At 42.4% G+C, this 24064-nt stretch overlaps 1 protein-coding gene across 1 annotated transcript in view; it reads left to right on the forward strand.

Moving 5' to 3' along the window:
- LOC118947012 (glycine receptor subunit beta-like) overlaps window positions 1-24024 on the forward strand; it is a 46514-nt gene extending 22490 nt beyond the window's left edge. The window contains exons 7-11 of the mRNA XM_036972012.1: window positions 14881-15018; window positions 16167-16319; window positions 16862-17010; window positions 17841-17999; window positions 23299-24024. Coding sequence (XP_036827907.1) covers window positions 14881-15018; window positions 16167-16319; window positions 16862-17010; window positions 17841-17999; window positions 23299-23595 — 896 coding nt within the window. The 3' untranslated portion in view covers window positions 23596-24024. The remainder of the gene's footprint in view (window positions 1-14880; window positions 15019-16166; window positions 16320-16861; window positions 17011-17840; window positions 18000-23298) is intronic.
- Window positions 24025-24064: the final 40 nt, after the last annotated feature.

Consider the following 24064-nt stretch of genomic DNA (forward strand, 5'->3'; position numbering starts at 1 on the left):
TCTGGGGATGGTGTATTCAGTTCCGGGGTGGTGTATTCAGTTCTGGGGTGGTGTATTCAGTTCTGGGGTGGTGTATTCAGTTCTGGGGTGGTGTATTCAGTTCTGGGGTGGTGTATTCAGTTCTGGGGTGGTGTATTCGTCCAACTGAGATCAAAGTGAGAGCAGAGGACAATTGTTAAAATTCCAATATTGGTGTTTGGCCTCCACTCATTGAGATCGGGGATGATCAATAAGCAAGAGCGCTTTCCAGTTACCAACTATGCTGACGTTGAAGCAGTAGAGGGATTTTAGTCGGCCGTGGCAATTATTTGTGCCACGCTTTTATAGTTCAGTTAGAATGGACAATGAGGGTGGGGCTAGGTGCTGATGTAACCGATGTGAAATGGCTAGCCAGTTAGCGGTGGTGCACGCTAATAGCGTTTCAATCGGTGACGTCACTCGCTCTGAGACCTTGAAGTAGTTGTTCCCCTTGCTCTGCAAGGGCTGTGGCTTTTGTGGAGCGATGGGTAACGATGCTTCGTGGGTGTCAGTTGTCGATGTGTGCAGAGGGTCCCTGGTTCGAGCCCAGGTAGGGGCGAGGAGAGGGACAGAAGCTAAACTGTTACACTGAGTCTCCCTGCCTGATTGGCTGAAACATTCCTTAGCAGGAGGTCACGCAGCCCCAGGAGGAGAGTGTCTTCCTTTGGGAATTGAATATTGTTCCCTTATTGATGGATACATCGTTTGTACAACTGGGAGAGGTGGGTCATTGTTCAGGGCATAATGTTCCCTACATAATGATAATGAATGTGACACGTTCTCCTTGAAATACGGAGAAGTTGTTCACAACGGGGAGAATGCACAATATAATTTCAAATGTCTACAGCACACAATGATCATAGCATGCACCAGTGCACTTCTTGCCTCACAGCCTTATGTAATAATTTCTCCCAAACAGCAGAGTTTTTGGTGTCCTTTTAGAGCAGGGCGAGCCATTTGGCCCCTGCTGTTACCATCCTGTCCTGGATAGAATGTTTGAAGTGGATGTTCTGCCGTTTAATGGCCCTCTGGAGCATTATGTTGTGATCTGGAGTAGGTTGGGAAAGGGGGAGTGGCTGGGTTGTGTCATGTCTTTTCATCTCTACTGTTGTCATGCTGATGGGCGAGTAGATCTGTATTGTGTATGGTCTACCGTTGTCATGCCGATGGGCGAGTAGATCTGTATTGGGCATGGCCTACCGTTGTCATGCCGATGGGCGAGTAGATCTGTATTGTGTATGGTCTACCGTTGTCATGCCGATGGGCGAGTAGGTCTGTATTGGGGATGGTCTACTGTTGTCATGCCGATGGGCGAGTAGATCTGTATTGGGGATGGTCTGCAAGGCATTTGGAATTGGCCTGGTCTTTCGTCAGCACCACATCCCTAATTTGGCATAAACATTTGTGTAATTGTCCCACTGAAAAATGTAACTTTATCCCAGGAATCGGTTTTCAGAAAACTACGGTGGGTTGTCCTCTAACTTTTTACCTCGACTCCTTTTATATTTCTGTTGACCAACTACCCAGTCCCTGATGACAAGCATACCCATAATATAATGCTGCACCACAATACTAATATACATTCTTATGCCAAAGACACACCAGAATGGCTTTCCAATAGGTGTTGAGTGTTCCTGGGTGGTCCAGTCTCAGTCCTGAGAGACAAGGTTTGAATAATGCTATCCATCCAATCCATGTCTCAGTTGTCTCCAGGCTTATAAATCCTTCTTTAACCCGTCTCCTCTCCTTCATCTACACCGATTGAAGTGGATTTAACAGGTGACATCAATAAGGGATCATAGCTTTAACCTGGATTCTTCTGGTCAGTCTATGGTTGTTGAAAGAGCAGGTGTTCCTTATGTTTTGTACACTCAGTGTATCTACAGTACCAGTCAAAAGTTTGGACACACCTACTCATTCCAGGGTTTTTCTATATTTTTTACTATTTTCTAAATTGTTGAATATTAGTGAAGACATCAACACTATGAAATAGCACATATGGAAGAATCATGTAGTAACCAAAAAAGCGTTAAACAAATAAAAATATGTTTTATATTTGAGATTCTTCAAAGTAGTTGCCCTTTGCCCTCTGCCAGGGGTGAACAGGCAGTGGTTCGGGTAGTTGTTGTCCTTGATAATCTTTTTGGCCTTGCTGTGACATCGGGTGCTGTAGGTGTCCTGGAGGGCAGGTTGTTTGCCCCCAGTGATGCGTTGTGCAGACCGCACCACCCTCTGGAGAGCCTTACGGTTGTGGGTGGTGCAGTTGCCGTAACAGGAAGTGATGCAGCATGACAGGAGGCTCTCAATTGTGCATCTGTAAAGGTTTGAGGGTTTTATGTGACAAGACACATTTGGCGCTGTTGCTCCTTCTTCACCACACTGTCTGTGTGGGTGAACCATTTCAGTTAGTCCATGATGTGTATGCCGAGGAACTTAAAACTTTGACATGCTGACTGCAGAAATGTCCACCAGAACAGTTGCCAGAGAATCGAATGCTAATTTCTCTACCATAACCCGCTTACAATGGTGTTGTGGAGAAATTGGCAGTACACCATATATTCAAAAGTATACCCCACATTTCAAATTAGTGGATTCATCTATTTCAGCCACATTGCGTTGCTGACAAAAGTACATCTAGGAGCAACAACGGCTCCGCCGCAAAGTGGTAGGCCACACAAGCTCATAGAATGGGACCGCTGAGTGCTGAAGCACATAAGGCTTAAATATCATCTGTCCTCAGTTGCAACACTCACAACCGAGTTCCAAGCTGCCTCAAGAAGCAATGTCAGCACAATAACTGTTTGTCTGTTCATGAAGTGGGTTTCCATTGCTGAGCAGCAGCACACAAGCCTAAGATCAACATGCGCAATGACAAGCATCGGCTGGAGGGGTGTAAAGACTCTGGAGCAGCGGAATGACACGTTCTCTGGAATGATGAATCCCGCTTTACCATCTGGCAGTCCGACAAATCTCGGTTTGGCAGATGCCAGGAGGATGCTATCTGCACCAATGCATATTGCCAACTGTAAAGTTTGGTGGATGAGGAATAATGGTCTGGGGCTGTTTTTCATGGTTCGAGCTAGGCCCCTTATTTCCGGTGAAGGGAAATCTTAATGCTACAGCATGATTATGCCCCCGTGCACAAAGCGAGGTCCATACAGTCATCAATCAAATTTATTTATAAAGCCCTTTTTACATCAGCAGATGTCACAAAGTGCTATACAGAAACCCAGCATAAAAAACCCAAACAGCAATCAATGCAGATGTTGAAGCACGGTGAGTTCTAGGAAAAACTCCCTAGAAAGGCAGGAACCTAAGAAGAAACTTAGAGAGGAACCAGGCTCTGAGGGATTGCCAGTCCTCTTCTGGCTGTACTGGGTAGAGAGGAACCAGGCAGGCTCTGGGGTGGGGTGGCCAGTCCTCTTCTCTGTACTGCGTGGATATTATAAGAGTGGGTTAGGGTGTTTTTTAAGATGTTCAAACATTCGTAGGTGACCAGCAGGGTTAAAGAATAATCACAGTGGTTGTAGAGGGTGCAACAGGTCAGCACATCAGGAGAAAATGTCAGTTGGCTTTTCATAGCCGAGCATTCAGAGGTCGAGACAGTATTTGTTATTTTTTTTCCACCTTTATTTAACCAGATAGGCTAGTTGAGAACAAGCTCTCATTTACAACTGTGACCTGGCCAAGATAAAGCAAAGCATTGTGACAGAAACAGAGTTATAAATGGAATCAACAAGCGTACTGTTAATAACACAATAGAAGAAAGAAAGTCTATATACAGTGTCTGCAAATGACATGAGGTAAGGCAATAAATAGGCCGTAGTAGCGAAGGAATTACAATTTAGAAGATTAACACTGGAGTTATAGATGAGCAGATGATGATGAGCAAGTAGAAATACTGGTGTGCAAAAGAGCAGAAAGTAAATATAAACAATATGGGGATGAGGTAGGTAGATTGGGTGGGCTATTTACAGATGGACTATGTACAGCTGCAGCGATCAGTTAGATGCTCAGATAGCTGATGTTTAAAGTTAGTGAGGGAAATATGTCTCCAGCTTCAGCGATTTTTGCAATTAGTTCCAGTCATTGGCAGCAGAGAACTGGAAGGAAAGGCGGCCAAAGGAGGTGATGGATTTGGGGAGGACCAGTGAGATATACCTGCTGGAGCACGTGCTACGGGTGGGTGTTGTTATCGTGACCAGTGAGCTAAGGCGGAGCTTTACCTAGCATAGACTTATAGATGACCTGGAGCCAGTGGGTCTGGTGACGAATATGTAGCGAGCGCCAGCCGACAAGAGCATACAGGTCACAGTGGTGGGTGGTATAAGGCCCTTTGGTAACAAAACGGATGGCACTGTGATAGACAACATCCAATTTGCTGAGTAGAATTTTGGAAGCTATTTTTTAGATGACACCACCGAAGTCGAGGATCGGTAGGATAGTCAGTTTTACTAGGGTAAGTTTGGCATGAGTGAAGGAGGCTTTGTAGCGAAATAGAAAGCAGTTTCTAGATTTGATTTTGGATTGGAGATGTTTGATATGAGTCTGGAAGGAGAGTTTACAGTCTAGCCAGACACCTAGGTATTTGTAGTTGTCCACGTATTCTAGGTCAGAACTGTCTAGAGTAGTGATGCTAGTCGGGCGGGTGGGTGAGGGCAGCGAATGGTTGAAAAGCATTCATTTGGTTTTACTAGCATTTAAGAGCACTTGGAGGCCACGGAAGGAGTGTTGTATGGCATTAAAGCTCGTTTGAAGGTTAGTTAACACAGTGTCCAAAGAAAGGCCAGATGTATACAGAATTGTGTCATCTGCGTAGAGGTGGATCAGGGAATCACCCGCAGCAAGAGCGACATCGTTGATATATACAGAGAAAAGAGTCGGCCCGATAATTGAACCCCGTGGTACCCCCATAGATAGGTCTGGACAACAGGCCCTCTGATTTGACACTGAACTCTGTCTGCAAAGTAGTAGGTGAACCAGGCGAGGAAGTCATTTGAGAAGCCAAGGCTATTGAGTCTGCCGATAAGAATACGATGATTGACAGAGTCGAAAGCCTTGGTCAGGTCGATGAAGACGGCTACACAGTACTGTCTTTTATCGATGGTGGTTATGATATTGTTTAGTACCTTGGGTGGAAAGCATGGCTAGCCATAGAGAAATGCTTATTGAAATGTTCGATTATCATGGATTTATCGGATTTATCGGTGGTGAACGTGTCGCCTAGCCTCAGTGCAGTGGGCAGCTGGGAGGAGGTGCTTTTGTTCTCCATGGACTTTACAGTGTCCCTAATCGTTTTGGAGTTAGAGCTACAGGATGCAAATTTCTGTTTGAAAAAGCTAGCCTTTGCCTAGCCGCCTGACTGACTGTGTGTATTAGTTCCTGACTACCTCAGTGGGCGGAAGACCAGCTCGTCCGGTAAACAGGTCAGAACAGTTGAAACTGAAGCAGCAGCACAACCAGGTGGACTGAAGACAGTCAGGACTCATCAGGCCAGGTGTTCCTGAGGCATGGTCCTAGCACTCAGGTCCTCTGGGTCGGGAAGAGGCATAGAGAGAATTAGAGGGAGCAAACTTAAATTCACACAGAACACCAGATAAGACAGTGTCCCACAGACCCTAGCATCCAAGCACATAGACTATTGCAGCATAGATTCTGGAGGCTTAGACGGGGAACGACGACACTGTGGCCCCGTCCGACAATAAACCCCGGACAGGGCAAACCAGGCAGTTTATACCCCCACCCACTTTACCAACAAATCACCAACATACTACTAAGGCTGAGAATATCCCACAAAGATCTCCTCCACCACATGAGCCCGAGGGGGGGAAAGACCGGACAGGAAGATCACATCAGTGACTCAACCCACTCAAGTCGAGCACATCAAAGCCTGACACAATGTGACGCACCCCTCCTAGGGACGGCATGGAAGAGCGCTAGTAAGCCAGTGACTCAGCCCCCGTAATAGGGTCAGAGGCAGAGAATCCCAGTGGAGAGAGGGGAGCCGACCAGGCAGACACAGCAAGGGCAGTTCGTCCTTCCAGTGCATTGCTGTTCACCTTCGCACCCCTGGCCCAGACTGCACTCATATGACCTACTGAATAGATGAGTCTTCAGTAAAGACTTAACGGTTGAGACCGTGGATCGGCAGACCATTCCATAGAAATGGAGCTCTATAGGTGAAAGCCCTGCCTCCAGCTGGTAGCGTACGTGTATGTATGTACAGCAGGACCAAATCAGAAAGATAGGTAGGAGCAAGCCCATGTAATGCTTTGTAGGTTAGCAGTAAAACCTTGAAATCAGCCCTTAACAGGAAGTCAGTGTAGAGGCTAGCACTGGAGTAATATGATCTTGTCAAGATTCAAGCAGCCGTATTTAGCACTAACTGAAGTTTATTTAATGCTTTATCCAGGTGGCCGGGGAGTAGAGCATTGCAGTAACCTAGAAGTAACAAAAGCAATGATTAATTTTTATGCATCATTATTGGACAAAAAGTCTGACTTTTGCAATGTTACAAAGATGGAAAAACTTGAAATATTCTTGATATGTACGTCAAAGGAGAGATCAGGGTCCAGAGTAATGAACGAGTGCCTGAACCACTCGTTCACCGCAAGAGATTTGATCTGGCTCCGTGTCCATGGGGCCAGGGCTGGCTGATAACACATTACAGAGTCAGCCTGGTGGAAGAGTGACGCAAAGAATTCTGGGCGTACCCCAGCCAGGGAAGGAATCGGGCCCACTCCCCCTGCAGGTCCTGTCAGTGATTCCTCAGGAACTTCCCCAGCTCCTGGTTCATCCTTTCCACCTGCCCGTTAGACTGAGGCCGGAACCCGGAAGTGAGGCTGGCCAGCTTCTCCATGAAGGCTTCCCATACCCATGACGGGGGGAGATGGTCCTCTGGAAGGCCTTAGTGCCGGAAGACCTGCTGGAACAGTGCCTCAGCAACATGAAGAGCGGTAGGGAGACCAGAGCTGGGATAAAACAGCAGGATTTAGAGAATCTGTCCACAACCACCAAAATGGTGGTGAAATCAGAGGGGAGATCAGTGTAAAAATCAATGGACAGATGAGACCAGGGATACTGAGGTATGGGAAGGGAAAGGAGTTTACCTGCTGGAGCGTGCTGGGAGATTTGGTTTGGGTACATACGGAACAGGAGTTGACTTAGCGAGTGACATCCTGTGCCAAGATGGGCTACCATTACTTTGCAGAGATGGATTGAATCATACCTGGATGTCTGTCCAGTGACGACAGCTGTGCCCAGGTCAGTAGCCAATCCTTTATCCCCATGGGAACGTAGGTGCTCTCAGGGAGACAGGTAGCAGGTGCGGGTTCCCTCTCCAGGGCCTGGCGAATGTCCCCTTCTACATCCCAGAACACGGGGCCCATGATTTGAGAGAACGGAATAATGGGTGCACATGCGCCGAATACAATAGGTGTAAACCTTACAGGGAAATTCTCACTTACGAGCCCCTAACCAACTATGCAGTTTAAAAACCACGGATAAGAATCTGAAATAAAAGTAACACGTAATTAAAGAGCAGCAGTATAATAACAATTTCAAGACTATATACAGGGGGGTACCGGTACAGAGTCAATGTACGGTTAGTTGAGGTAATATGTACATGTGGGTAGATTTATTAAGTTGACTATGCATAGATAACAACAGAGAGTAGCAGTGGTGTAAAAGGGGGGGCAATGTAAATAGTCTGGGTAGCCATTTGATTATGTCTTCAGGAATCTTATGGCTTGGGGGCAGAAGCTGTTTAGAAGCCTCTTGGACCTAGACTTGGCACTCCGGTACCGCTTGCTGTGCAGTAGCAGAGAGAACAGTCTATGACCAGGGTGGCTGGAGTTTTTGACAATTCTTAGGGCCTTCCTCTGACACCGCCTGGTATAGAGGTCCTGGATGGCAGGGAGCTTGGCCCCAGTGATGTACTGGGCCCTCTATAGTGCCTTGCGGTCGGAGGCCGAACAGTTGCCACACCAGGCAGTGATGCAACTAGTCAGGATGCTCTCGATGGTGCAGCTGTAGAACCTTTTGAGGATCTGAGGACCCATGCCAAATCTTTTCAGTCTCCTGAGGGGGATTATGTTTTGTCGTGCCCTCTTCACGACTGTCTCGGTGTGCTTGGACCATGTTAGTTTGTTGGTGATGTGGACACCAAGGAACTTGAAGCGCTCAACCTGCTCCACTACAGCCCCATCGATGAGAATGGGGGCGTGCTCAGTCCTCTTTATCCTGTAGTCCACAATTGTCTCCTTTGTCTTGATCACATTCAGGGAGAGGTTGTTGTCCTGGCAGCACATGACCAGGTCTCTGACCTCCTCCCTATAGGCTGTCTCATCGTTGTCTGTGATCAGGCCTACCACTGCTGTGTCATCTGTAAACTTAATGATGGTGTTGGAGTCGGGCCTGGCCGTGCAGTCATAAGTGAACAGGGAGTACATGAGCATGCACCCCTGAGGGGCCCTGTGTTGAGGATCCGCGTGGCGGATGTGTTACCTACCCCTACCACCTGGGGGCGCCCCGTCAGGAAGTCCAGGATCCAGTTGCAGAGGACGGTGTTTAGTCCCGAGGTCCTTAGCTTATTGATGAGCTTTAAGGGCAATATGTGGTTGAACGCTGAGCTGTATTCAATGAATAGCATTCTCACATAGGTGTTCCTTTAATCCAGGTGGAAAAAGGCAGTGTGGAGTGCAATAGAGAACATCATCTGTGGATCTGTTGGGGCGGTATTCAAATTGGAGTGGGTCTAGGGTTTCTGGGATAATGGTGTTGATGTGAGCCATGACCAGCCTTTCAAAGCACTTCATAGCTACAGATGTGAGTGCTACGGTTGGTAATCATTTAGGCAGGTTACCTTAGTGTTCTTGGGCACAGGCACTATAGTTGGTCTGCTTAAAATGGAGGAGTGGAGAAGTACATCCACAAGGCACCCTGTTGGAATGCCTTGGTTTCAGCCACAGAGAGAGGGGTAGTTGTGGCTGCACGGAGGCGTAGAGCCTGCAAGCAGGTCGATGGCACAGGAGGGAGACAGGTGACAGTCCCAGGGGTGATGAGGAGGGAGACAGGTGACACAGAGAAAATCTCCCGCCGGGATGTTGGACTGAAGGGCCACAGGGACTCTCACGGGACTCTCACGGGACTCTCACGGGACTCCCACAGGACTCCCACAGGACTCCCACAGGACTCTCACAGGACTCCCACAGGACTCACAGGACTCTCACAGGACTCTCACAGGACTTTCACAGGACTCTCAACCAACGTGGAACTACAGGGAAGGGAAAGCAGGTCCTCCGGCATTCAGGTGCCCAGTCCGTGATTGTCATCTTCGACCAGGAGATGGTGGGGTTATGGCGTTGGAGCCACGGGAGGCAGAGGATGATCTTGTGTACAGGTACACTGATGATGAGGAAGGGTTTTCTGGTGCTCCACGGTGAGGGTGAGTTGTGCTGTGATGTGTGTGATTGTCCCCGATCCCAGTGGTCAATTATCCAGCGCTTGAACCAGAAACGGAGAGGAGAGCAGGTATGAGGTGAAGTTCAGGGAGGAGTCAAGGGCCTGGTCAATACAATTCCCCACTGCACCGGAGACCACTAGAGCTGTAGAAACAACACGAGGGACAGCCAGCTAGTGAAAGCTATACTAAAAAGGGTTTGGCGGAAAGTGATGATGACGGAATACTCACACCTGACCCAGGAGATGGTTGATCATGGGGCCGTCCCTCTGCTCTCATGGACCCCGGATTGGAACGTACCGGACACAGTTGAAGCTGGTGTCCCTCCTGACCACTTTGTGGCCCCTACCTCCTTAGGTTCAGGCTCTGACTCAGAACAGTCAACAAAGGAGAGAGAGAGGCGATGGAGTTGGCCTCCTGAAGAAGGTTGTCTGCCTGAGATGAGTGCATCCAAGGAGAGGGTGTCCTCTCGGCATGCCAACTCCGTCTGGACCCTCTTTGCGCAGTCCTTTTCTGAATAAGGTGCGGAGCGCCGGCTCATTCCATCCACTGGAGGCTGCCACTGTCATGAAGGTGAGGGCGGAATCAGCAGCAGTCTGGCCATCCTGCCGTAGTTGGAGTAGGCGATCACCTCTCTCTGCCCTCTGGTGGATGATCAAAGACCCCCCTGAACAGAACCATGAACCTCTCATAGGAAACCAGATCCTCCTCTCCTCTCTTCCAGATGGCCGTAACCCACTCCAACGCCCGTTGGTGAGTTTAATAATAACAAACATGAAGAGAATACAAAACAAGAGCAGCGTCTGGACATGATAACAAAGCCAATACTGCATGATGAGTAATGCTAAAGATGAATCAAATAAAATGTATTTATAAAGCCCTTCTTACATCAGCTGACATCTCAAAGTGCTGTACAGAAACCCAGCCTAAAACCCCAAACAGTAAGCAATGCAGGTGTAGATGCAGTGGGGAAGTAATCAGAGTAGTGATGAAGTCCAGGTGAAATGATGGGGCGCAGCTGTGTGTAATGAGGGTTGCCAGGTGTGTGTAATGAGGGTTGCCAGGTGTGCGTAATGATGGGTTGCCAGGTGTGTGTAATGAGGGTTGCCAGGTGTGCGTAATGAGGGTTGCCAGGTGTGTGTAATGAGGGTTGCCAGGTGTGCGTAATGATGGGTTGCCAGGACTGTTGGTTAATAAACCAGCAATGTTGAGCGCCAGAGTGGGAGTAGATGTGGCACCGGTAAACAATAGCTATAAAAAGTGATTTAGTAGGCTGCTTAGATTTCATGACTAGAACCTCAAAAGATGAAAACTCAGTATTTTTTTATTGTAAATTTACATTTGTTGTTGTAAATGTTAGCAACACCTCCACCTTTGCATGATGCGCAACGGATATGGTCTCTAGTGTAACCAGGAAATTCATCAGGCTGGAGCCATGTTTCAGTCAGGCCAATCACATCAAGGTTATGATCAGTTATTCAAATCAAATCAAATTTCACCTTACAGTGAAATGCTGACTACAACTGCCTTGGAAGTGAGGGATCTAACATTAAGTAGCCCTACTTTGATATGTGAGCTATCACAATCTCTTTCAATAATGGCAGGAATAGAGGAGGTCTTTATTCCAGTGAGATTGCTTAAGCGAACACCGTCATGTTTAGTTTTGCCCAACCTGGATCGAGGCACAGACACAGTCTCAATGGGGGTAGTTGAGCTGACTACATTGACTGTGCTAGTGGCAGACTCCACTATGCTGGCAGGCTGGCTAACAGCCTGCTGCCTGGCCTGTGCCTTATCTCATTGGGGAGCTACAGGAGTTAGAGCCCTGTCTATGTTGATTGATAAGATGAGAAATGGTTTGTCAAGATCAGTGTGGAAGAACTTGACTGGCCTGCACAGACCCCTGACCTCAACCCCATCGAACACCTTTGGGATTAATTGGAACGCCGACAGCGAGCCAGGGCCTAATCACCTAAGATCACCTAAGATCAGTGCCCAACCAATGGAAGTCCTGTATGTTATAGTATATATATATATACTATATATATATATATATATTATTATTGTATGTTGTTATAGTATATATATATCATTATATTATTATTGTATGTTGTTATAGTATATATATATTATTATATTATTATTGTATGTTGTTATAGTGTATATATATCATTATATTATTATTGTATGTTGTTATAGTATATATATTTCATTATATTATTATTGTATGTTGTTATAGTATATATATATTATTATATTATTATTGTATGTTGTTATAGTATATATAGTATATATATATCATTATATTATTATTGTATGTTGTTATAGTATATATATTATTATATTAATATTGTATGTTGTTATAGTATATATATATTATTATATTAATATTGTATGTTGTTATAGTGTATATATTATTATTATATTATTATTGTATGTTGTTATAGTATATATATATTATTATATTATTATTGTATGTTGTTATAGTGTATATATATCATTATATTATTATTGTATGTTGTTATAGTATATATATATTATTATATTAATATTGTATGTTGTTATAGTATATATATATTATTATATTATTATTGTATGTTGTTATAGTGTATATATAGTGTATATATTATTATATTATTATTCTATGTTGTTATAGTATATATATATATATATTATATTATTATTGTATGTTGTTATAGTGTATATATATATAATATTATTATTCTATGTTGTTATAGTGTATATATATTATTATATTATTATTGTATGTTGTTATAGTATATATATATCATTATATTATTATTCTATGTTGTTATAGTATATATATATTATTATATTAATATTGTATGTTGTTATAGTGTATATATAGTGTATATATATCATTATATTATTATTGTATGTTGTTATAGTGTATATATATTATTATATTATTATTGTATGTTGTTATAGTGTATATATATCATTATATTATTATTGTATGTTGTTATAGTGTATATATATATTATATTATTATTGTATGTTGTTATAGTGTATATATATATTATATTATTATTGTATGTTGTTATAGTGTATATATATATATATATCATTATATTATTATTCTATGTTGTTATAGTGTATATATATATATTATATTAATATTGTATGTTGTTATAGTGTATATATATTATTATATTAATATTGTATGTTGTTATAGTGTATATATATGTCATTATATTATTATTGTATGTTGTTATAGTGTATATATAGTGTATATATATCATTATATTATTATTCTATGTTGTTATAGTATATATATATTATTATATTAATATTCTATGTTGTTATAGTATATATATATCATTATATTATTATTGTATGTTGTTATAGTATATATATAATATTATATTATTATTCTATGTTGTTATAGTATATATATAATATTATATTATTATTGTATGTTGTTATAGTGTATATATATCATTATATTATTATTGTATGTTGTTATAGTGTATATATATCATTATATTATTATTGTATGTTGTTATAGTGTATATATAGTGTATATATATCATTATATTATTATTGTATGTTGTTATAGTATATATATATATTATATTATTATTGTATGTTGTTATAGTGTATATATATATTATATTATTATTGTATGTTGTTATAGTGTATATAATATATTATTATATTATTATTGTATGTTGTTATAGTGTATATATATATATATATAATTATATTAATATTGTATGTTGTTATAGTATATATATATTATTATATTATTATTGTATGTTGTTATAGTGTATATATATATTATATTATTATTGTATGTTGTTATAGTGTATATAATATATTATTATATTATTATTGTATGTTGTTATAGTGTATATATATATATATATAATTATATTAATATTGTATGTTGTTATAGTATATATATATATATTATTATATTATTATTGTATGTTGTTATAGTATATATATATTATTATATTAATATTGTATGTTGTTGTAGTATATATATATCATTATATTATTATTGTATGTTGTTATAGTATATATATTATATTATATTAATATTGTATGTTGTTATAGTGTATATATATTATTATATTAATATTGTATGTTGTTGTAGTATATATATATCATTATATTATTATTCTATGTTGTTATAGTATATATATATTATTATATTAATATTGTATGTTGTTATAGTGTATATATAGTGTATATATATCATTATATTATTATTGTATGTTGTTATAGTATATATATTTCATTATATTATTATTGTATGTTGTTATAGTGTATATATATCATTATATTATTATTCTATGTTGTTATAGTGTATATATATAATATTATATTATTATTCTATGTTGTTATAGTATATATATATTATTATATTAATATTGTATGTTGTTATAGTGTATATATAGTGTGTATATATTATTATATTAATATTGTATGTTGTTATAGTATATATATAGTGTGTATATATTATTATATTAATATTGTATGTTGTTATAGTATATATATAATATTATATTATTATTCTATGTTGTTATAGTATATATATATTATTATATTAATATTGTATGTTGTTATAGTGTATATATAGTGTGTATATATTATTATATTAATATTGTATGTTGTTATAGTGTATATATAGTGTGTATATATTATTATATTAATATTGTATGTTGTTATAGTATATATATAGTGTGTATATATTATTATATTAATATTGTATGTTGTTATAGTATATATATATTATTATATTATTATTCTATGTTGTTATAGTATATATATATTATTATATTAATATTGTATGTTGTTATAGTGTATATATAGTGTGTATATATTATTATATTAATATTGTATGTTGTTATAGTGTATATATAGTGTGTATATATTATTATATTAATATTGTATGTTGTTATAGTATATATTATTATATTATTATTCTATGTTGTTATAGTATATATATATTATTATATTATTATTCTATGTTGTTATAGTGTATATATAGTGTATATATATCATTATATTATTATTCTATGTTGTTATAGTGTATATATATTATTATATTAATATTGTATGTTGTTATAGTATATATATATTATTATATTATTATTGTATGTTGTTATAGTGTATATATAGTGTATATATATCATTATATTATTATTGTATGTTGTTATAGTGTATATATATCATTATATTATTATTGTATGTTGTTATAGTATATATATATTATTATATTATTATTGTATGTTGTTATAGTGTATATATAGTGTATATATATCATTATATTATTATTGTATGTTGTTATAGTGTATATATATCATTATATTATTATTGTATGTTGTTATAGTATATATATAATATTATATTATTATTCTATGTTGTTATAGTTGGCTACACCACCAGTGATCTGGTCTTCATGTGGATGACAGACCCAGTCCAGATGGATGAAATCGCTCTTCCTCAGTTTGACATTAAACAGCAAGAGATACAGTACGGAAACTGCACCAAATTCTATCAAGGAACAGGTACCACACACACACACACACACACACACACACACACACACACACACACACACACACAGGTAACTTGAAGAATCATCGGTTCAAATAACTTATTTATCATGAAATACCATAGGAACATTAATTTAGATCACCCACACACAAGATACCAATAGTTTCACTGTGTCGTTGTTCGTTCAATCATTAAATAATGTAAACTGCAGTGTTCCTCACCTGGCTTACTGTAAAACATCACTGCAGTGTTCCTCACCTGGCTTACTGTAAAACATCACTGCAGTGTTCCTCACCTGGCTTACTGTAAAACATCACTGCAGTGTTCCTCACCTGGCTTACTGTAAAACATCACTGCAGTGTTCCTCACCTGGCTTACTGTAAAACATCTCTGCAGTGTTCCTCACCTGGCTTACTGTAAAACATCTCTGCAGTGTTCCTCACCTGGCTTACTGTAAAACATCTCTGCAGTGTTCCTCACCTGGCTTACTGTAAAACATCTCTGCAGTGTTCCTCACCTGGCTTACTGTAAAACATCACTGCAGTGTTCCTCACCTGGCTTACTGTAAAACATCACTGCAGTGTTCCTCACCTGGCTTACTGTAAAACATCTCTGCAGTGTTCCTCACCTGGCTTACTGTAAAACATTGCTGCAGTGTTCCTCACCTGGCTTACTGTAAAACATCACTGCAGTGTCCCTCACCTTGCTTACTGTAAAACTAAGAGTAACAGTTACTTATCATGTTGAGCAGTCGTATCAGTTGATAGTTAGATCATTGTAATGACATGAATAAACAGTCATTTCAGATGTAATGTGTGAATTTCATTTTGAAATGGTAATACGTTGATGTTAAGTTGTGTCATTTTGAACAGGTGATTTTAGTTCAATGAGCAAATGATCATAGCTTTATGTGTATTGTATCCAAGCAATTGGAAAAAGTGTCCAGAGTTTTGAAAAATTTGCATTTTGATCATCGGTTGTGAGTTTTGTGTCCATAGTTTTGAAAAATTACATCAAGGTTCTGAAATTATTTCCAAAGTGATTGTAAAAAAACTGTTTAAAGCTGTAGACTTCTTATGAAGAAGATCCATAACCCTGTGTGTGTGTGTGTGTGTGTGTGTGTGTGTGTGTGTGTGTGTGTGTGTGTGTGTGTGTGTAGGTTACTACACCTGTGTGGAGGTGATCTTTACATTAAGGAGACAGGTGGGCTTCTATATGATGGGAGTCTACGCCCCCACCCTTCTCATCGTGGTTCTCTCCTGGCTGTCCTTCTGGATCAACCCTGATGCCAGCGCTGCCAGGGTTCCTCTGGGTATGATCTGTAACCTTTAACCCTTCTGGATCAACCCTGATGTCAGGGTTCCTCTGGGTATGATCTGTAACCTTTAACCCTTCTGGATCAACCCTGATGTCAGGGTTCCTCTGGGAATGATCTGTAACCTTTAACCCTACCGTGGAAGAGGTTTGTTCTGGACCAGGTTATCTTCTCATCTGGTTGTCCCTCCCCCCTATGTCTATTTGTAGGCCTAGTCTATCCATCTATCCATCCGTCCCTGTCCATCCGTCCATCTGTCCATCCGTCCATTCATCCAGAGAGCTGTCAGCAGGTCAGTCTGGGAGACGATCATGACATCATCACAATATGATATCATGACATCATCATACCATGACATCAATAGATCTGTCTGTCTGTCTCTAATGTCGCTGTCTCTCTGTCTTTCTGTCTCTGTCTTTGTCTGTCCGTCTTTAGTCTGTATTTAGTCTGTCTGTCTGTCTGTCTGTCTGTCTGTCTGTCTGTCTGTCTGTCTGTCTGTCTGTCTCTAATGTCTCTAATGTCTCTGTCTGTCTCTCTAGGTATCCTGTCTGTCCTGTCCCTGTCCAGTGAGTCCATGTCTCTGGCATCAGCGCTTCCTAAAGTCTCCTATGTGAAGGCGATAGACATCTGGCTCATCGCATGTCTGCTGTTCGGCTTCGCTTCACTGGTGGAGTACGCAGTGGTGCAGGTCAGACACACAGCCACACAGACAGTGTTTACATGGTGTGTGGTGGAGTATGCAGTGGTGCAGGTCAGACACACAGCCACACAGACACACAGACAGTGATTACATGGTGTGTGGTGGAGTACGCAGTGGTGCAGGTCAGACACACAGACAGTGATTACATGGTGTGTGGTGGAGTATGCAGTGGTGCAGGTCAGACACAAAGCCACACAGACACACAGACAGTGATTACATGGTGTGTGGTGGAGTACGCAGTGGTGCAGGTCAGACACACAGACAGTGTTTACACAGACAGTGTTCACAATTAAATTCAATGAAATAACAAAAACTCTCCCTGTTTCTCTGTCTGTCTGTCTGTCTGTCTCTCTCTCTCTCACTCTCTGTCTCTCTCTCGGTCACTCGCTTGCTCTTGACTCCCTCCCTCCCCCCCCTCCCTCCTTCCCTCTCTCTCTCTCTCTTTCTCTCTCTCTCTCTCTCGCTCTCTCTCCCTCCCTCTCCCTCTCTCTCTCTCTCTCTCTCTCTCTCTCTCTCTCTCTCTCTCTCTCTCTCTCTCCCCCTCTCTCTCTCCCTCTCTCCCTCTCTCCCTCTCTCTCCTCTCCTCCTCCCTCTCCTCTCCCCCCCCCCTCTCTCTCTCTCTCTCTCTCTCTCTCTCTCTCTCTCTCTCTCTCCCTCTCCCCCTCTCTCTCTCCTCCCTCCCCCTCCCCCTCCCCCTCCCTCTCCTCTCTCCCCCCACCCCTCCCTCTATCCTCCCTCCATCCCTCTATCCTCCCCCCTCCCTCCCTCCCTCCCTCCCTCCCTCCCTCCCTCCCTCCCTCCCTCCCTCCCTCCCCCAGGTCATGTTAAACAGTCCTAGGCGTATAGAGGAGGAGAAGTCTAAGATGGCGTCTAAAGAGAAGGCTCTGAGAGAGAAAGAGGGGAAGAAGACTCCTTCTAAAACTAACACTGTCAATGGGACCGGAGGAACGCCCATTCATCACGTTAGCACTCTGCAGGCAAGACTACTCTACCGTGTGTGTGTGTGTGTGTGTGTGTGTGTGTGTGTGTGGATCTAGAGATGGGTATACTGTAATTGCAGTAGAGTATTGTTAGGCAGCTCAGAGCCCTGACTTCATAACCGTGTGTGTGTGTGTGTGTGTGTGTGTGTGTGTGTGTGTGTGTGTGTGTGTGGATCTAGAGATGGGTATACTGTAATTGCAGTAGAGTATTGTTAGGCAGCTCAGAGCCCTGACTTCATAACCGTGTGTGTTGACAAAACAAGTGAAATGGAAAAACAAACATGAAATAAACAATAAAAAGTTAACAGTAAATATTACACTCAAAAGTTCAAAAAAAATAGAGAGATTTCAAATGTTATATTATGTCTATATACAGTGTTGTAACAACATAGTTAAAATACAAAAGGGAAAATCAATAAACATTTATTTAACTAGGCAAGCAAGTCAGTTAAGAAAATATCCATATTTACATTGACAGCCAGACAACTGGGCACCGCCCTGTAGGATCAATCAACCAATCACGACCGATGTGATGCAGCCTGGATTCCAACCAGGTACTGCACTGAAATGCAGTCTCTTAGACCACTGCACCATTCGGGTCTTTACAAAGATCTTCACTGGTTGCTCTTTCCTTTTGGCAGCAGGTCACAACTCTTTCTGCTGTGATGTCACACTGTGGTATTTCACCCAGTAGATATGGGGGTTTAATAAATTACATTTGTTTTCTAATTCTTTGTGTATCTGTGTAATCTCAGGGAAATACAGTGCCTTCAGAAAGTATTCAGACCTTGACTTTTTCCACATTTTGTTTTTCTAAAATGGATTAAATAACAGAAAATACACTTGAGATGTTTCTACAACTTGATTGGAGTCCACCTGTGGTCAATTCAATCGATTGGACATGTCGTGTCATTAAACTGAAGACTTATTTAGTTTATCAAATCAATTCTCTGTAATTTATTATTACGTGATTAACTAATCAGGTAGATGTAATTAACTAGGAAGTCGGGGCACCAAGGAGAATCTTCACATTACAAAGTTATAATTTTCCTAATATAACTCTTCAGATATTTTAATATCTGATCAATTAGTCTTCTAATTAATGAATTATTCTTTACCTCACATTAGTCTCATTCCAAACATCATAAATTGTTGGTTATCTGCACAAATCCAGTCTTCACTATGAGTCATCCATACATCAATTGTCTTAATAATTTATTAACTAACTAAATAATAACAGAAATGCACAAACAAACAAGTAGATATGAATACAAGGAAATGATAGGGAAATGTGCCCTAAACCGGCATGGCGGCTTGTTAGACAAAGGGACAGAGAAGGGCGCGAAAGATATGTTGATACAGAATAGTTGTTTCGGCGGTTGTCGATCTTCGCATTCACAGGTACATAATTTCTTGCTGCAGGCTAGTAATTAGTATCGAAGAGTAGCTCTTATTCTGTCAGATCGATAGTCTCAGATTTTAACCACTTGGTATGGTTAAGAATTCAGCAATCTACTCAAACCTTAGCCCTCTCGGTTATCGAGGTAAGCTGGTCTGAAACCTTAGCCCTCTCGGTTATCGAGGTAAGCTGGTCTGAAACCTTAGCCCCCTCGGTTATCGAGGTAAGCTGGTCTGAAACCTTAGCCCCCTCGGTTATCGAGGTAAGCTGGTCTGAAACCTTAGCCCTCTCGGTTATCGAGGTAAGCTGGTCTGAAACCTTAGCCCCCTCGGTTATCGAGGTAAGCTGGTCTGAAACCTTAGCCCCCTTGGTTATCGAGGTAAGCTGGTCTGAAACCTTAGCCCTCTCGGTTATCGAGGTAAGCTGGTCTGAAACCTTAGCCCTCTCGGTTATTGAGGTAAGCTGGTCTGAAGGGAATTGCTCCTGGTGGGGGTTATATTCGTAACAGCAGAAAGGGGCTGTCCCGGGCCAATGACTTAGTTAACTTTAAAGGGAATTGGGTTCCCTTTCATTAAACAGTTTAAAATCACATGAGGTTCCCTAGTGGGATAAACCGGTATCGCGGTATTCAAATATTTTTTGCCAGATCCTAATTGGTATGTAAAATTGTATGTTTCTTTTGATGGCATAGAAAGCCCTTCTTGCCTTGTCTCTCAGATCGTTCACAGGTCTGTGGAAATGACTTGTGACGCTGATGTTTAGGTCGAGGTATGTATAGTTTTGTGCTCGTGGGCAACAGAACTTAGATGGAATTTGTATTTTTTTTTGTTAACCTTTATTTAACTACACAAGTCAGTTAAGAACAAATTCTTATTTACAATGACCAAAAGACCTCCTGCGTGGATGGGGGCTAGGTTTAAAAAATATATATATAACAAAAATAGGACAAAACACACATCCCGACAAGGGAGACACCACAACACTACATAAAGAGAGACATAAGACAACAACATAGTAGCATCACAACATGGCAGCAGCACAACATGGTAGCAGCACAAAACATGGTACAAACATTATTGGGCACAGACAGCAGCACAAAGGGCAAGAAGGTAGAAACAACAATACATCAAATTTGTGGTCCTGGCAACTGGAACACCATTCTTTTTGTCTTACTGATGTTTAGGCCGAGGTATGTATAGTTTTTTGTGTGCCCTAGGGCAACGGTGTCTAGATGGAATTTGTATTCGTGGTCCTGGTGACTGGACCTTTTTTGGAAAACCATTGTTTGTGTCTTACTGAGATTTACTGTCCGAGCCCAGGTCTGACAGGGCCCAGGTCTGTCAGGGACCAGGTCTGTCAGAATCTGTGCAGAAGATCTATGTGCTGCTGTAGGCGCTCCTTGGTTGTTGACAGAAGCACCAGATCATCAGCAAACAGCAGACATTTGACTTCAGATTCATTCTAATAGGGTGAGGCCGGGTGCTGCAGACTGTTCTAGTGCTGTAATGACACCTGCCTCTGATTGAGAACCATACTAGCCCGAAACATAGAAATACCCAAATCATAGAAAAACAAACAGACTGCCCACCCCAACTCACGCCCTGACCATACTAAATAATGACAAAACAAAGGAAATAAAGGTCAGAATGTGACAGTACACCCCCCCCCCCCCCCCCCCCTCAAAGGTGCGGACTCCGGCCGCAAAACCTTAACCTATAGAGGAGGGTCTGGGTGGGCGTCTGTCCGCGGTGGCGGCTCTGGCGCAGGACGCGGACCCCACTTCACCATCGTCTTAGTCCGCCTTATTGTCCACCTCCGTGGCTTTCTAACCATGGCCACCCTTCTCAATGACCCCACTGGACAGAGGGGCAGCTCGGGACAGAGGGGCGGGAGCTCTGGAAAGAGGGGCGGGAGCTCTGGACAGAGGGGCAGCTCGGGATAGAGGGGCGGAAGCTCTGGCGCCTCTGGGCTGAGGGGCTATGGCGCCTCTGGGCTGAGGGGCTCTGGCGCCAGAGCCTCCGGACAGGCGGGACCACCTGCAGGGAGGAGACAGAGAGACAGCCTGGTGCGTGGGGCTGCCACAGGAACCACCAGGCTGGGGAGACCTTCAGGAGGCTTGGTGTTAGGAGGAGGCACCTGAAGGACCGGGCTGTGGAGGAGCACTGGAGCTCTGGTGCGCAGCCTTGGCACCACTTCCCCAGGCTACTCTAGCCCGGACCCTCCAGTGTGCAGGCACAGGTTGAACCGGGCTGTGGGTAAGCACGGGAGATCTAGTGCTTACTACGCGCACCTCTCCCTTATGCTCCACTCCCACATTTGCCCGGCACGAGCGGAGCGCAGGCAGAGGACGCACTGCCATGTGTATGTGACAAATAAAATTTGATTTGATTTGATTTGCACCCTCCCAGCGCCCCGGAGACACAGCACGCAGAGCCGGCGCAGGATACCCTGGACCAAAACTGCGTACCAGCGACCAGACCCGTTGAGCAGGCACCATACGTCCTGGCTCGATGCCCGCACTCGCATGACACTCTCGGGGGGCTGCCCTATAGCGCACCGGGCTATGGACACGTACTGACGACACTGTGCGCTTAACTGCATAACACGGTACCTGACCAGTAACGCGCTGCTTATAATAAGCACGAGGAGTGAGCTCAGGTCTGCTTCCTGGCTTAGCTCCACACCTCGTGTGCCCCCCCAAAAATGTTTTGGGGGCTGCCTCTCGTACCTGTCGCACTGCCGTGCTGCCTCCTCATATCACCGCCGCTCAGCTTTCGCTGCCTCCAGCTCTGCTTTGGGGCGGCGATATTCCCCAGCCTGTGCCCAGGGTCCCTCTCCGTTCAGTATCTCCTCCCATGTACAGGAGTCCTGTGATGCTGGCCGCTGTTGTTGCTGCTGCTGCTGCTGTCGTCGCTGTCTTTTACCACGCCGCTTGGTCCTTGGTTGGTGTGTTTCTGAAAGGGATTTCCTCCTCTTCTTCCGAAGAGGAGAGGCGAAAAGGATCAGAGGACCAATATGCGGCGTGGTAAGTGTCCATGGTTCTTTTAATACGAAAATGGACACATGAACAACTGAATACAAAAAACAATAACCGTGGAATGAACGAAACCCAAAACAGTCCTATCTGGTGCAAACACAGAGACAGGAACAAACACCCACCAACACACAGTGAAACCCAGGCTACCTAAGTATGATTCTCAATCAGAGACAACTAATGACACCTGCCTCTGATTGAGAACCATACTAAGCCGAAACATAGAAATACCCAAATCATAGAAAAACAAACATAGACTGCCCACCCCAACTCACGCCCTGACCATACTAAATAATGACAAAACAAAGGAAATAAAGGTCAGAACGTGACAAGCGCCCTCGCCAATTCTTTGATATATATGTTGAAGAGGGTGGGGCTTAAACTGCATCCCTGTCTCACCCCACGGCTCTGTGGGAAGAAATGTGTGTTTCTTGCCAATTTTAACCACACACTTGTTTATGTACATGAGTTTTATAATGTCGTGTGTTTTTACCCCAACACCACTTTCCATCAATTTGTATAGCAGACCCTGATGCCAAATTGAGTTTAAATCTTTTTGTAAATCAACAAAGCATGAAAAGACTTTGCCTTTGTTTTGGTTTGTTTGTTAGTCATTTAGGGTGTGCAGGGTGAATACGTGGTCTGTCGTTTACAGTAATTTGGTGAAAAGCCTATTTGATATTTGCTCAGAACATTGTTTTCACGGAGGAAACGTACAATACAATTTAAAGGATGTTCCCAACATTGCTCTCTCTATAACTCTCTCTCTATCACTCTCTCTCTCCTGATCATTTACTTCCTACACATCTCTCTTTTACTGCTGTCCTAACATTACTAACTGGTGTGTCTGTCTGTGTCTGTAGGTGGTGGAGACCCGCTGTAAGAAGGTGTGTACATCTAAGTCAGACCTCCGCTCTAATGACTTCAGCATCGTGGGATCTCTCCCCAGAGACTTTGAGCTTTCTAACTTTGACTGCTATGGCAAGCCCATTGAGGTTACCGGGGCAACCGGCAAATCACAGGCCAAGAACAACAAGAAAGCCCCGCCCCCTAAACCTGTCATCCCCGCTGCAGCCAAACGCATCGACCTGTACGCACGTGCTCTGTTCCCCTTCAGTTTCCTCTTCTTCAACGTCATATACTGGTCTGTCTACTTGTAGGGAGGGAAGGTGTGTGTGTGTTAATATCTGAGAATGTCAGTGGGTATTCCCATTTTTTATATTAACATAATTTACTACTTTATCTTGACCTGTAATCCTTGACCTCTAACCCCTGACCCCTTGCCCATGAACCCCAATCCTACATTTAAGAGTCTGGTTTCCCCGACTCGGATAAGGCCCAGTCCTGGACTGCTCTCTCAATAGATAAAGTCCATTGGACATAATCCAAGAAAAGGCTTCATCTGTGTCCAGGGAACCAACATGTAGAAGTGATCTTAGATTAGAACTCATCCTATACGGCTTGGCTTTCTCAATGTAGTAACCGGCCAGAGACAGACAGACAGACAGACAGACAGGCAGACACGCAGACAGGCAGACACACAGACAGACAGGCAAACAGGCAAACAGGCAGACAGGCAGACAGACAGACAGACAGACAGACAGGCAGACACACAGACACACAGACAGA

This window comes from Oncorhynchus mykiss, unplaced genomic scaffold (assembly GCF_013265735.2).
Source record: "Oncorhynchus mykiss isolate Arlee unplaced genomic scaffold, USDA_OmykA_1.1 un_scaffold_87, whole genome shotgun sequence".
Taxonomy (NCBI): domain Eukaryota; kingdom Metazoa; phylum Chordata; class Actinopteri; order Salmoniformes; family Salmonidae; genus Oncorhynchus; species Oncorhynchus mykiss.